At 52.6% G+C, this 13,484-nt stretch overlaps 1 protein-coding gene across 8 annotated transcripts in view; it reads right to left on the bottom strand.

Annotated features, from left to right (window-relative positions):
* Nucleotides 1–13,484, bottom strand: part of MYBL2 (MYB proto-oncogene like 2) — a 34,449-nt gene extending 20,965 nt beyond the window's left edge. For 2 of the 8 annotated variants that reach the window (XM_036096020.2, XM_036096021.2), the window contains exons 1-6: nt 11,783–12,133; nt 9,748–9,841; nt 5,541–5,612; nt 4,608–4,700; nt 4,198–4,418; nt 347–509 (exon numbers count right to left, since the gene is read on the bottom strand). In XM_036096020.2, the coding sequence (XP_035951913.1) occupies nt 347–509; nt 4,198–4,418; nt 4,608–4,700; nt 5,541–5,612; nt 9,748–9,841; nt 11,783–11,880 (741 nt within the window). In that variant the 5' untranslated portion in view covers nt 11,881–12,133. Of the gene's footprint in view, nt 1–346; nt 510–4,197; nt 4,419–4,607; nt 4,701–5,540; nt 5,613–9,747; nt 9,842–10,703; nt 10,745–11,782; nt 12,134–13,289 lie in introns of those variants that run through there. The other 6 variants (XM_036096024.2, XM_036096023.2, XM_036096019.2 and 3 more) reach the window with 6 other exon arrangements.

Below are 13,484 nucleotides of genomic sequence, written 5' to 3'. Positions count from 1 at the left end.
ATGAAAAGCCTGGCAAGGGCGACAGGTAGGAAGGAAGCTATTGCTAAGGGCAGAGGAGGCGTAGGACCTCTTCAACCCAATCCTCCATTTTCTACGTCAGCTTGTTCTGTCGTCCTTCACCTGCGGGCAGACAAGTGTCAGGTCTTTGCAGAATTATGGGACAAGGAAGGGCCCTGGTGAGGGAGATGCAGCCCACAGGAGACCCTGTGGCAGGAAGTCATGAACAGCTGTGGCGAAGATGAGAAGGAAAGAACACGTGTTAAATGAGATGGTCTGGCATAAATACGCAACCCACCAAACCCAGAGCCAGGCCCTGGGGCCAAGCAGCCTCGGGCAGCCGCCTCACCTGCTCCTCCACAGGGCGGGTGCTCTGGCCGGCATCCTTGTCCTCGAGCTCCAGCAGCAAGTACACAGGGGGCTTGCAGTCTTTCGACTCACTAAGGAAGCCACCTGTGTCCACCTTCCTTTTGATGGTGGAGTTCCAGTGATTCTTCACAGCATTGTCTGTCCTGCGGGGGCCAAGAGGAGGCCTTTCAACTCAGCCAAGGTGCCACGAGGCATGTCACCAACCTCCCTGAGCGGACTTCCCACTTCTGTAAACGAGGGTTCAACCTGATGACTCTATGCTCTCTCTGTCTAAAGTAGGTTCCATGCCCAGCATTGAGCCCAATGAGGGGCCTGAACTCACAACCCCAAGATCAAGACGTGAGCTGAGATCAAGAGTCAGACCCTCAGCCGACTGAGCCACCCAGGCGCCCTGACTCTACAATCTCTTAACGCTAAGATGAAGTCACAGGTGTTTCTAGCCCTCAACGATTTACACATATTTCCACTGACCTCAGCAAAATAAGCAAAGGTCTTACTCAGCCCATGGTAAAATCAAACAGTTAAAATGTTTTTGAAGCTCGCATTCCCTTTTCCGCTCACTTTGAATCTGTAGAAACTAGAAGCAAACCTCTGGGGGCTGAGCTCCATTCTGAGGCTCAGGGTAACTTGAATGCAAGCCCTGGTACTCTTCTCAGATGGCAAATAGCCAGAGGGCAGAGCTGGATGGCACAGAGGGTCTGCAACGGGTCACTCTGAGCCTCAGTTACTTTATCTGGAGAATCGGGAGACGACTCATGCTCCCCCACTTACTGAAGATTAACTGAGGACACACATACGTCATAGTGTAAGCACAGAGCACCACAATGCTACAGGAGCACAGAGTACTAGGATATGGAAGTGTAGAGAAGTACAGGAGAAGAAAGAGACTAGCAGAGCAGGAGAAAACCGTACAGTGGTATGGATATACAGCACGGTACAGTAGCGCAGAAACCTAAAGCGTCGTGAAGCACCCGATAGTTTAGAAGTAACAGTGGCATACAGTAGTATAGCAGTAAGCGGCACGCGGGACGGCAGAATCGTAGAGAAGTACTGAGTACGGAGTACTACGGGAGCCCCCGCGGCACGGCCGTTAAGCGGCACGCGGGGCTGCAGGGCCGTAGAGAAGTACTGAGTACGGAGTACTACGGGAGCCCCCGCGGCACGGCCGTTAAGCGGCACGCGGGGCTGCAGGGCCGTAGAGAAGTACTGAGTACGGAGTACTACGGGAGCCCCCGCGGCACGGCAGTAAGCAGCACACGGGACAGCAGAGCCGTAGAGAAGTACTGAGTACGGAGTACTACGGGAGCCCCCGTGGCACCGCAGTTAAGCGGCACGCAAGGCTGCAGGGCCGTAGAGAAGTACTGAGTACAGAGTACTACGGGAGCCCCCGCGGCACGGCAGTAAGCAGCACACGGGACAGCAGAGCCGTAGAGAAGTACTGAGTACGGAGTACTACGGGAGCCCCCCTGGCACCGCAGTTAAGCGGCACGCGAGGCTGCAGGGCCGTAGAGAAGTACTGAGTACAGAGTACTACGGGAGCCCCCGCGGCACGGCAGTAAGCAGCACACGGGACAGCAGAGCCGTAGAGAAGTACTGAGTACGGAATACTACGGGAGCCCCCGCGGCACGGCCGTTAAGCGGCACGCGGGGCTGCAGGGCCGTAGAGAAGTACTGAGTACGGAGTACTACGGGAGCCCCCGCGGCACGGCAGTAAGCAGCACACGGGACAGCAGAGCCGTAGAGAAGTACTGAGTACAGAGTACTATGGGAGCCCCTGGAGCACGTCGGTAAGCAGCACGTGGGGTGGCAGCGTCGTAGAGAAGTACTGAGTAGCGGAGTACTACGGGAGCCCCCACGGCACCAGGGTGAGAGGCACGCGGGGCGGCAGAGTCATAGAGAAGTACCGAGTAGCGGAGTACTACGAGAGCCCCTGCGGCACCACGGTAAGCGGCACGCGGGACAGCAGAGCCGTAGAGAAGTACTGAGTAGTGGAGTACTATGGGAGCAGCACCACAGTAAGCGGCACGCGGGACGGCAGAATCGTAGAGAAGTACCGAGTAGCACAGTACTACGGGAGCCCCCGCCGCACGGTGGTAAGCGGCACGCAGGATGGCAGAGCTGTAGAGAAGTACTGAGTAGCAGAGTACTACGGGAGCCCCGCGGCATGGCGGTAAGCGGCACGTGGGGCTGCAGAGCCGTAGAGAAGTACCAAGTAGCGGAGTATTACGGGAGTCCCACGGCACGGCGGTAAGCGGCACGCGGGGCAGCAGGGCCATAGAGAAGTACCGAGTAGCGGAGTACTACGGGAGACCCCGCAGCACGGCGGTAAGCGGCACGCAGGCGGCAGAGACGTAGAGAAGTACTGAGTAGCGGAGTACTACGGAAGCCCCCGCTGCACACTGCAGGGCCGCGTGCAGCAGAGCAGGGCCGAGCACACACCCGTGTGGTACGACGGAAGCACGCAGCAGCAGAGCTGGAGAGAAGTGGGAAGTATGGAAGTATGGCAGCACAGCCTCGCCGGCTGGACAGCAACAAAATCCATCAGACTATAACAGAAATGCAAGCACACAGTAGGCACCCCTTCTTTGGCAATCCCAGCAGAGTGCTCTTCCCCTGAATCGTGAACGGACACGATGAATGGCCGGACTGAGGTGCCAGCCCAAGAGGAGCGTCGGGATCTCCGAACACTCCCACCGTGGGCCGATAGGACAGAGTGCTGACCAGGCAGGGGTGTGGGCAGTATGGGGAGGTCGCTGGAGACCGACCACAGTCTGGAAGACAGAGAGACACTCCCACCAAAGACTGAAGGATGAGTGTGTTGGCTGCACAAGGGGCACAAGCAGAGTGCATTCCAGGCCAACAGAGGAGAGCACCAGTGGGTTCTCAGAAGGAGCTCACCGTGTTCGCAGGGCTGAGAGGAGTGCAGAGCAGCTAAAGCCCAATGGGTAAGCAAGGGGGACAGTGCATCAAGGCCAAGCTGGTGGCATCAGCCAGGCCAGGCAGGTCACACGGGGAGAGAGACCCAGGTCTTCAACCCAAGCACTAGGAGGAGCACCAAAAGGGTAACAGACTCAGGTTTGAGTTTTGAAACTAGGACCATTCCAGACTTCAGAGGAAATACATCATCTGGCATTTTATCTCCTCTCTGTCCCAGGATCACAGTGTCATGACAAAGGATTAAAAATGAAACTGAATACAGGGGAAATGCACAAGGACAAAGAGAACAGGGTGGAAAACAGCCACCACTAAGAAATTTTTGTAACTTTCCAGAAGATGGAAAGCACTTACGGGAGCAGTAAGCAACTTAGGAGAGGGGATTTGACCCCAGAGGAAGATTCTGGCAAGAATGGAGCCAAGTCTTCCCAATGCTCCCCCAGAGCCCCAAGAGGCTCTTAGAGGGATCAGGCACAGCAAGGAGTAGAAAACAGAGCAGTGGTTTGGATGCCTAGATCCTGGTCCAGGCAGGAGAAGAGGATTTTATTCTCTAGAAAAAGGGACCAGGCAACCCTGGCAGAGGGCACAGGTGGTGCACAAAGCTCCAACGGGGACCAAAGGAAAAATGTGTACACACAGTCGGAGGCCCCCAGGCTCCTTCTCCCTGCCCTGATCCAGAACTGCCTTCATAGCCACGCCCGGACACCCCTAGGCAAGAATCTGAGGGATTCATTCGCCTCTGGGAAAAGTGAACAACTGCAAACAAATGGGACTGACTCTTGGAATACCCCCACAAAGCCCAGTGGATGCCCGCACTTCCTCAGAGCACCCCGGCCGGCCCCAGCCCCCCGCCCACAGCCCCTCCCCCACCCCCCCACCCCCCGGCTGGCAGCTCACCTCCCTGGCAGCATCTTGGCGATCTCGGCCCAGCGGTTGCCGAGCACCTTGTGGGCCTCACAGATGATGCGGTCCTCCTCCTCCGTCCAGCAGGACTTCTTCACCTCGGGGTTGAGGTGGTTGTGCCAGCGCTCACGGCACTGCTTCCCCAGCCGGCCCTTCAGGTGCTTGGCGATCAGCGTCCATTGCTTCGTGCCGTACTTCTTGACCAGCTCAATGACCTGGGACAAGGCCTCTGTGAAGCCAGGGGCACCCGCCCCTCCCTCACCCCCAACATAAGTCTCATCTCACCGCGGCCCTGAGAGGACCAGCTGGACAGCCCTGCCCACCCCCAGGACAGCCTCACCGTCCCTTGATCCGCTGGGGTGGGGGGAGGCCCACTGTGTGCCAGGCACCGTCCCGACAGTTACCTTTTGATCCTCCTCTTTGGTCCATGGCCCCTTGACGAGGTCTGGATTCAAGACCCTCAGCCACCGGTACTGGCACTGCTGGTCGGTGCGGTTCTGGGAAGAGAACAGGAACCCGTGAGGATTCCTAGGACAGCGGCCGGGGACCCTGGTTGAGCACTGGGTGCAAGGGGCCAGGCCTACCTCAGACAGGTTTTGTCTTGTTCCCTTCACCCACCACACACTACACTCCCACATGCCAGAACACACATGGTTCCCGTCTGGGAAGCTTCCTCCTGCCCCCCAGTACAAGGAGGCCGCCATCAGGAACCATAAATTCCTATCAAAGTTTGTGGTGTATGTCAGGGAGCCTTCCTTGCTTCTGGGAAAGCATTATTTCCCTGAAGATTTCAGATCTCACAGAAGCAGGGAAGGTGAGGATTATAGGCAGGAAGGGCCTGCTGACTTGCTCCCTGAGCTGCCGAGTGACTCAGGAAATAAGGTAGACAGCAGCTCCGGCCACATCCCCTCCCTACCAGACACCTGCAGTCCTGGGGGTGGGGGACATAGGGGACCTGCATCCCCAGGAGGCTCCAGCTGCTCTGGGGGGACCTCGGCAGGAAGCCCGTCCAAAGTATCGCTTCCCCTCCATTTCAGTCTCACTCTTGAGACTGTTTGCATTTCTTGCAGGAAGACATGCAAATATGCCACTTGGTCACATGCTCCAGATGGCACAGAGCCTGAAGACCACCAGGCCTGCCAAGGCTGCTGTGTAGAGATGCTTATGACAGGGGGACTCAAATTCTGGCCTGGAAGAAAGGGCCTGGGAAGTTTGGTTGTTTTTTGGGGGGGAGGGGGCCAGCTTTCTCCCTGACAGAAAGTCTGTCCCAGGCACACTGTCTGGTTGCCCAGAACCATCATCTCTGGGGGAGGGGGCCACCGAAGGGCTGCACTCACAGGGAAGTGGCTGGCCAGGAACTTCCAGTCTTGCTGTCCAAACTGCCTGACCAGGTTCCTCAGCTGCTCGTCCTGCCAATGCCAGAAAGAGAGGGCTCAGCGCACACACGTGCGGAAAGCAGCCGATCACGCTGGAGCACCAGCCTAAAGGACAGCCTCCTTCACGCATGCAGTCATGAAGGGAGCACCTCCTATGTGCCCCGTACTACGGACACAGCAACGGGCAGTGACAGAGCTGCCCCATCTTGTGGGAATTACGGTCCAGAGGGAGCGAATCAAAGGCTCCCACAAACAAAAGTAAAGCCACCCTGTGGCTGGCTGAGGGCCAGCGAAGAGGTACTTGGTGACTGCCTCTTCAGGGAGACCAAGGCATAGGCTCAAAGGAAGGCTAGTGCAGCTAGAGTGCAGGAAACAAGGGAGAGGGGGATGCAAGATGATTTGGGAGGGCACTGCGGGGCCCGGACCACACACAGGACTGATTCAGGCCTCTGCATCATATGAAGCCACTGAGGCATTTGAGCAGTGGATGGTCACGGTCCAACGTGCGTATTATGCAGTTCACCTTGGCACCTTCAGGAAAAGGAGCTGTGCAAGGAGCTGGAGGAAGGGAGGCCATGAGAGGAACCCAGGCCAGAGAGGACAGTGACACGGCATGGGAGACAGGGAGAGTGGGCAGGTGAACAGGTGTCGTAACAGTCTCCTGAAAATAAACTACAGACTCCCGCAACAACACGAAATCTCAACATCATGATGAGGAGGGAAAGAAGCCAGGCATAAAAGGGTGCACACTGATTCCATGCATTGACATTCTAGAAAATGTCAGCAAAGCTCTAAGGACAAAAAGGTAGGCGGTGGTCGTCTGAGGTCAGAGGTGGGGGGGGAGGGACAGCAAAGGGGAGCAAGGAACGTTTAGAAGTTAATGGAAATGAAAATAAATAAATAAATAAATAAATAAATAAATAAATAAAGAAGTTAATGGAAATGTTCTATAATGTGATGGTGCTGGTAGTTTCAAGGTAATACATCTGTTGAAACTCACTGAATTATACTGTGAATGGTTGCAGTTCACTGGATGTAAAGTACTCCTCAACCAAATTGATTTTTTATATTTTATATATATCTATATAAAGAAAATGTGATATATCCATATAGTGGAATGTTTATTCAGCCTTAAAACAGAAGGAAATTCTGTTAGAAGCTGAAACAGGGATGAAGCTCAAGAACAAAGGTGAGATAAGCCAGTCACAAAAGGACAAATACTATAGGATTCCACTCATATGAAATATCTAAAGTAGTCAAAATCAAAGACACAGAAAGCAGAAAGATGGGTTGCCAAGAGTTAGGGGGAAGGGTGATGAGGATTTTGTGCTCAGTGGGTATATTCAGTTTTGCAAGATGAGTTAGTTCAAAGATCTACTGCACAATGGGAATACACTTAACACTGCTGAACTGTATACTTAAAAATGGCTATGATGATACATTTAGTGTTGTATGTTTTTTTCTTAACACACACACACACACACACACATACACTCCTGGACAGAAGAAAAAGGCCATTACAGAAATTCAGGCCCTAAAGGGCAGTCCAGCACTGGCTGGGGCAAAGTCCCCATAAATCCTGTAGCTGAGCCAGCCCTGGACACCCTGCCCTCCTCTGCCACCTGGCCTGGCCAGGCGAACACCGGCCTTCCTCCCATGTGCCCATGTCCATATCTAGCACCCCATCCTCCCTGACAACTGGCAAGGATACTTTGCTGTATTGTCTCTATTTCCTCCCAGACCCCAGGGGCCTCCTCCACCTCTCAGCTCCACCCCTGCCCTAATCTCTCCACAGCTGCCCAGTATGGCACCCTCCCCCATGCCCTGGCACCACCAGTCTCTCAGCCCCGGGCTGCCCCCAAATCTCTTATCCAACCTACACACAGCAGATTAGCTCCACGGAAGCCCACCTATGTTCAGGTCAGTCCTCTGCTTTAAAAACCTCCAATTGCTCTACCTTGCCAGCTGAACAAGCCTACACTACTGAGCCTAACATTCTAGGCCTTCCAGAATTTGGCCCAATCTTTTTGTCCGTATCAACCACAGGGCCCCTCTACTTGCTTTTCTCCACCTACAACCTATTCTATTCTATTCTATTCTATTCTATTCTATTCTATTCTATTCTATTCTATTCACCTGTTTCCTATTCTAATATACCCACCGTTCTGTACTCTTCCCTGACTTGATTTCCAAATCCTTATCCATGAAATTTTCCCTAATTTCTGCAGGCAACAGTAACAGTAAAGGAAATACCTAAAGGTATTGCAACAATGACCCAGGGCCTCCAGTCCCTAGCACAAGGAAGGAGAGATGCGATGGTGAGCACACACTGACACGGCTCCTGCCAACACCAGGGATCACCACAGCATGTCCATAGGCCCGTGCAGTCTTCTCTCTCCACCCCAAGCACAGAGTGGTTCTGCGGTGGGGACCCCAGCTTGTTTGTTCTTCTAGGCCCACAAGAGCTGCATATAGTGTTCCTGGTCCACAGTGGGATGAACAGAAAAGCTGGCTTAGCACTCATGATTTTAAAAAGTTTTACAACTCAGGGGGTGCCTGGGTGGCTCAGTCGGTTAAGCATCTGCCTTTGGCTCAGGTCATGATCCTAGAGGCCTGGAATGGAGCCTCCGAATCGAGCCCCATGTCATACTCCCTGCTCAGCGGGGAGTCTGCTTCTCCCTCTGCCCGTCACCCTGCTCATGCGCACTTTCTCTCAAATAAATAAAATCTTTTTTTTTTTTTTTTAAAGATTTTATTTATTTATTTGAGAGAGAGAATGAGAGAGAGAGAGCACATGAGAGGGGGTAGGGTCAGAGCGAGAAACAGACTCCCTGCTGAGCAGGGAGCCCAATGCGGGACTCGATCCTGGATCTCCAGGATCATGATCTGAGCCGAAGGCAGTCGCTTTAACCAACTGAGCCACCCAGGCGCCCCTCAAATAAATAAAATCTTTAAAAAAAAAAAAGTTTTACAACTCATACACTAAGAAAAAAAAAAAAAAGACCTAAATTAAACATCTCCAGGAAAAAGAGGTAAAATAAAAAGATAAGTCCAGCAGGAGTCTAGGATAGAACAAACAATTTAGAAAAAGGTCTGGCAGTTTCTATAAAACTAAGCATACACCTACCCCATGACCAGACATTAAGTGTATCTCCCCTAGAGAAATGACAACATAATCCTCAAAAAAGATTTATGCAAGGATCCTCCCAGCAGCTCTATCCGCAATAGCCAAAAACGGAAACCAGCCCAAATGCCCATCAACAAGTGAAACATTATTGTGGTATACCCATATAATGGAATGCTATTCGGCAATAAAAATGAACAGATTGCTGAATCAAGCAGTTATTTTGTTAAGCAAAAGAAGTGAGATAGGAAAGAGTACAGCTGTATTTCATTTACAGGACATTCAAGAACAGACAAAACAAATCAAACCCAGAGGCATTACATCAGCAATTGCCTGGAGCCAGGGAAGATGAACCACAAAGGGAACTTTCTGGGATAATCAAGGTGGTGCTTTCAACTGCTCACTTTAAAAAGGTGCATTTGATTGTACAGAAATTATACTTCCATGAAGTTGATTAAACAATAAAAAGAAAATTCAGAGCTTGATGTCTCAAGACACAAAAAATTATAATAAAGAGGGGGGGCACCGGGGTGGCTCAGTTGGTTAAGCGACTGACTTTTGATTTCAGCTTAGGTCATGATCTCATGGTTGTGAGATGGAGCCCCAAGTTGGGCCCCACCTTAGGCATGAAGCCTGCTTGGGATTCTCTCTCTCCCTCTTCCTCTGCCCCTCCTCCCCCCAATAAGTGGCTGCACATGTTCTCGCTCTAAATAAAATAATAGTAATAATAATAATAAAGAGGAGGTTGCACATTAGGCTAATCACCCTAGCAGTAAAGGACAAGAAGCACAATTAGTGCCCATGATGCAGAACACGCCAGCTTCCAAGAGACACATACTCCCGAGAGTCCTCAATGTGGAGCGTCCCCGAGAATGCTCTGAGAACAGGCACTGGGGAGAACCAGAGGACCCTCCACCTCTTTCACCAGCTCCTCCTCTTCATCGCACCCATCATGGCATCAGGCACATACACCCCAGGCTCAGTTCTCTGACCAGCCCCCAGCTGCCATCAGCGTCCCTCCCCCAAAATGTCTATGTCACTCACCTCCTCGTGGGTCCATTTGACCTTGCACTTGCTGTCCCTCTGCTCTGGCACATCTGAATCTGTGTCCTGGTAGTGCAGCTCATCCAGCTCCTCACTGTAGGGAGAGCAAGCTAAGAGTCAAGGACATGTGTCTTCACACAATGCTACGTGATGGATGGACAGCGTGTGGGCAATGGCCAGTGACCTCTAGGGAAAGGCTTGAGGGAGGCAGCCTTTTACTCTTTACTTTTGATATGTCCACCCTCCTCTTTTTTTAATTCTTTAATGAATTGGGGTTATGGACAATTTTTATTTTCTTTATCCTTTTATTTTCACAAACACCCTAATGATTTCAAAAACTACAAGAAAAGGGGTGCCTGGGTGGCTCAGTTGGTTAAGCGACTGCCTTCGGCTCAGGTCATGATCCTGGAGTCCCGGGATCGAGTCCCGCATCGGGCTCCCTCCTCAGCGGGGAGTCTGCTTCTCCCTCTGACCCTCCACCCTCTCATGCTCTCTCTATCTCATTCTCTCTCTCAAATAAATAAATAAAATCTTTAAAAAAAAAAAAACTACAAGAAAAAAGAAGTTAAGATTTCACCAAGAAGGGACACCTGGGTGGCTCAGTCCATTAAGCGTGTGCCTTCGGCTCAGGTCATGATCCCAAGATCCTGGGATTGAGCCCCAAATTGGGCTCCTTGCTCAATAGGGAGGCTGCTTCTTCCTCTGCCTGCCACTCTCCCTGCTTGTGCTCACTGTCTCTAACAAATACGTAAAATCTTAAAAAAAAAAAAAAAAAGATTTCACCAAGAATATTATGATATTCAAAACCAGACACCTGTTTAGTATTTTCATTTATATAGCAGAACTTTCTAAATTTTATGGTTATTTTAAGGATTAAATCTGATGATAAATGCAATCATCAAGCACATATTTCAAGAAATATTGGTTATCTGAGAATAACACTTTAAATACATAACCTCAGTAACAATGTCCATTTTCCAATCCTTGCCTTCATACAGTCATGGTTTATGGAGAGAAAAATCAAGACTTCTGGATGTTATCTAACAGGCAATTTTTCAAGTTGCTCCAAAATCTTCATATCTATCAGGTTTAATGATTACAAAAATGGAAATCACACTCTCCACCTCCAGGAATGTCAGGTGCTGGGGGGAGGGAGGGGAAGGTTAGTAAGCTCCCAACACCATGTAGTGGGAATGCCTCAGGTCACCTGTCAGGTACATTCCTAAGTCAGGCGTCTGTGAGTGGGAAAAGCCATCTCCAAACAAGCAAGGCAAACACAAGCCTTGTTCCAAAAGGACAAGGACTTCCTTTCATGTCCATCTTCCTTTCCCCTTCTCCAGGGCTCAGCATCTTCCTAGAGTCACTTCTGAGCCCCCCACATCTCCCGTCTCTCAGAATGAAGGCTCCAGACAGGGACAGAGATCAGCTCCACCTCCACACCCGCAGGGCCTTTGGGGGTTGCCACCAAAAGGCCTTAAGAAATGTTTGCTCAGGGAATGACCGGATACTCAAATTAATGAATAAACATGAAGTGCTGCTGCCTATTGGTTGATAAGAAATGCTAATTAAAGTAAATCTTTTAGAAGTAGAAAAGGGAGGACAGTGTCTAAACCCAGCAATATATCTGCCACAGAAGGAGCCGGAATTCAGCCTTGTCCTGTCATCTCTGACCCCATTCACGGGTCCTCCACCATCACAAAGTAGGAGGCAAAAACTCTACAAGATACAGAATGAAGCTGGCTTTAAAATCAACTGTCCCCAGACTTCTTTCTGACAGAAACCATCTTTGGTTCTCTAGCACCCAGCTCCAATAGAAGCTCAGTAAATGTTCCTCTAAGGATAAAACAGTGTCTTTGTGAACACACTCTGGTGCTCCAATACTTTAACAGGGACAAGCAACTCAGCTGGGAGATACACAGTATACAAAATATACTTCTATCATCAACATGGAGCTAACCATCTACTTCACACGCATTCCCATTAAGCACGTTTAATAGACATGGACACTGAGGCGGACAGGGGCTATGCCACTTACCAAGTCCACAAAGCCAGGCTCCAGACCTGCACCTTCAAGCCCTCACCCTGTAATCCCCGCTGAAAAAGCAGAGGCCAAGTCGGTGGTGGCAACCACATGTAGGTCCAACACACCCTTTCTATGCCTTTCGATGTTCTGGGCTCTGCTCCAGGATGGGTGAGTCAGAAGCTGAGCGGGAAGTGGGGCACTGGTGCAGATGAGAGTTAAAACGAGTGGCCAACAACTGAGCTGAGGGCTGTGGGGTGCCAGCGCACAGAAACCACCCCTCACATGGGAGGGGATTCCTCCACAGAGCCCCAGGAGCAAAGAGGCAGAGGAACTGGGGGTTTTCTGGGGCTTGTCATTCCCTGGAACAACATTTCCTGCACCAAAAATGAGAACAGGGTCCATTAAGTGCCTGACCAGAAAACTCCTTCTGGGAACTGGAGCTGCCCTGGGGAAATGGTGACCTGAGGAGGAAGACAGAACCTGTGCCAGGTACCCTAAACACGGCCCAAGGACCAGAGGCTTCCTTGCTGAGAGGAACTCTGGGAAAAGCCAGCAGTGAGTGCTTCTGGAGTCTATACCCTCTTCCTGAGAAGGGGGGACACCAAGGGAAGGGGGGTTAAGGTTATCTAGGCTGCACAAATCCAGGGAGGGAACAGGGCAGGCAGGCCCCCTTTGTCCTCTGACTCCCAGGCTGATGTAAAACCCAGAGGTCAGGCCCCAGGCACAGAGGTGTAAGACAGGGACCTGGAACCCACAGACCAGGTTCCAGGCTCCACTCTGCCCCTTACTCTCTGGAAGAATAAGTAAAATGGAGACTGCAGTTCCTGCCTTGGCCCCAGAGCAGTCTTGATACGCGTCTCTCTTCCCCTCACCTTCAACCCCAACTGCCCCAAACTCCTCATGTGGAACAGGAAGACATGTCTCTGAAACTAAAACAAGCTGGGGCCCAACACCCAGGTTGAGGGTAGGGGGGGACACACAAACGAGTCCCCTCCCCCCGGCACCCTTCTCAAGCCGGAGAGGGTTTGGGGAGCGCTGTACTTCCCGTAATGTTTGAGAAGAAATGCCCACCGCCAAATATGAACCCAAATAGGTTTGAACTAAAAGTCCTCCAGGCTTTGGCTTCCCTCTCGCTGTGACTTGGAGGGAGAATCACTTTCCCTCTCCAGGGGTCGCCTCCCTCCCCGGTAAAGGCCCTAGCAGCTGACACTGCCATCCCACCCCCACCCCGCAATTAGGCGGGAGACAAAATGACATCATGCAGGGCTTGGCCCAGGTCCCAGGAGACCCGCCCGCCCCGGCTCCGAGGCCCAGCAGGCCTGGGGAGCGGAGCGAGGGGCCCCCAAGAGCCCCCCGGCTTCGCGCGCGCCCCCTGCCTCGGGCGACCCGGGACACAGCAATTCCCGCGGAAGGCCCGCCCTGCCCGGAGGGGCCACGGCGAGGGTAGGGGTGGGGTGGGGGCAGGGGTCGGAGTGGAGGGGGATGGGGGGAAAGCCCTGGGCCGCCCGGCTCCGCTCACCCGCGCGTCCGCCGAGACATCCCCCCGGCCCGGGCCGCGCCGCGCTCGCCCGCCCGCCGGCTGAGCCCGGAGCGGGAGCCGGGCCGGGGTCAGGGTGAGGCTGCTCGGGCCGCTCCGGGCCCCGGGGCCGCGCCGGGAGACGTCAGCGTATCCGCAGGTCCCGCCGCTGCTCGCAGGAACTCCGGCCGCCGCCGG

Source organism: Halichoerus grypus, chromosome 10 (genome assembly GCF_964656455.1).
Source record: "Halichoerus grypus chromosome 10, mHalGry1.hap1.1, whole genome shotgun sequence".
NCBI lineage: Eukaryota > Metazoa > Chordata > Mammalia > Carnivora > Phocidae > Halichoerus > Halichoerus grypus.
This window is presented reverse-complemented; position numbering and strand designations above follow the sequence as displayed.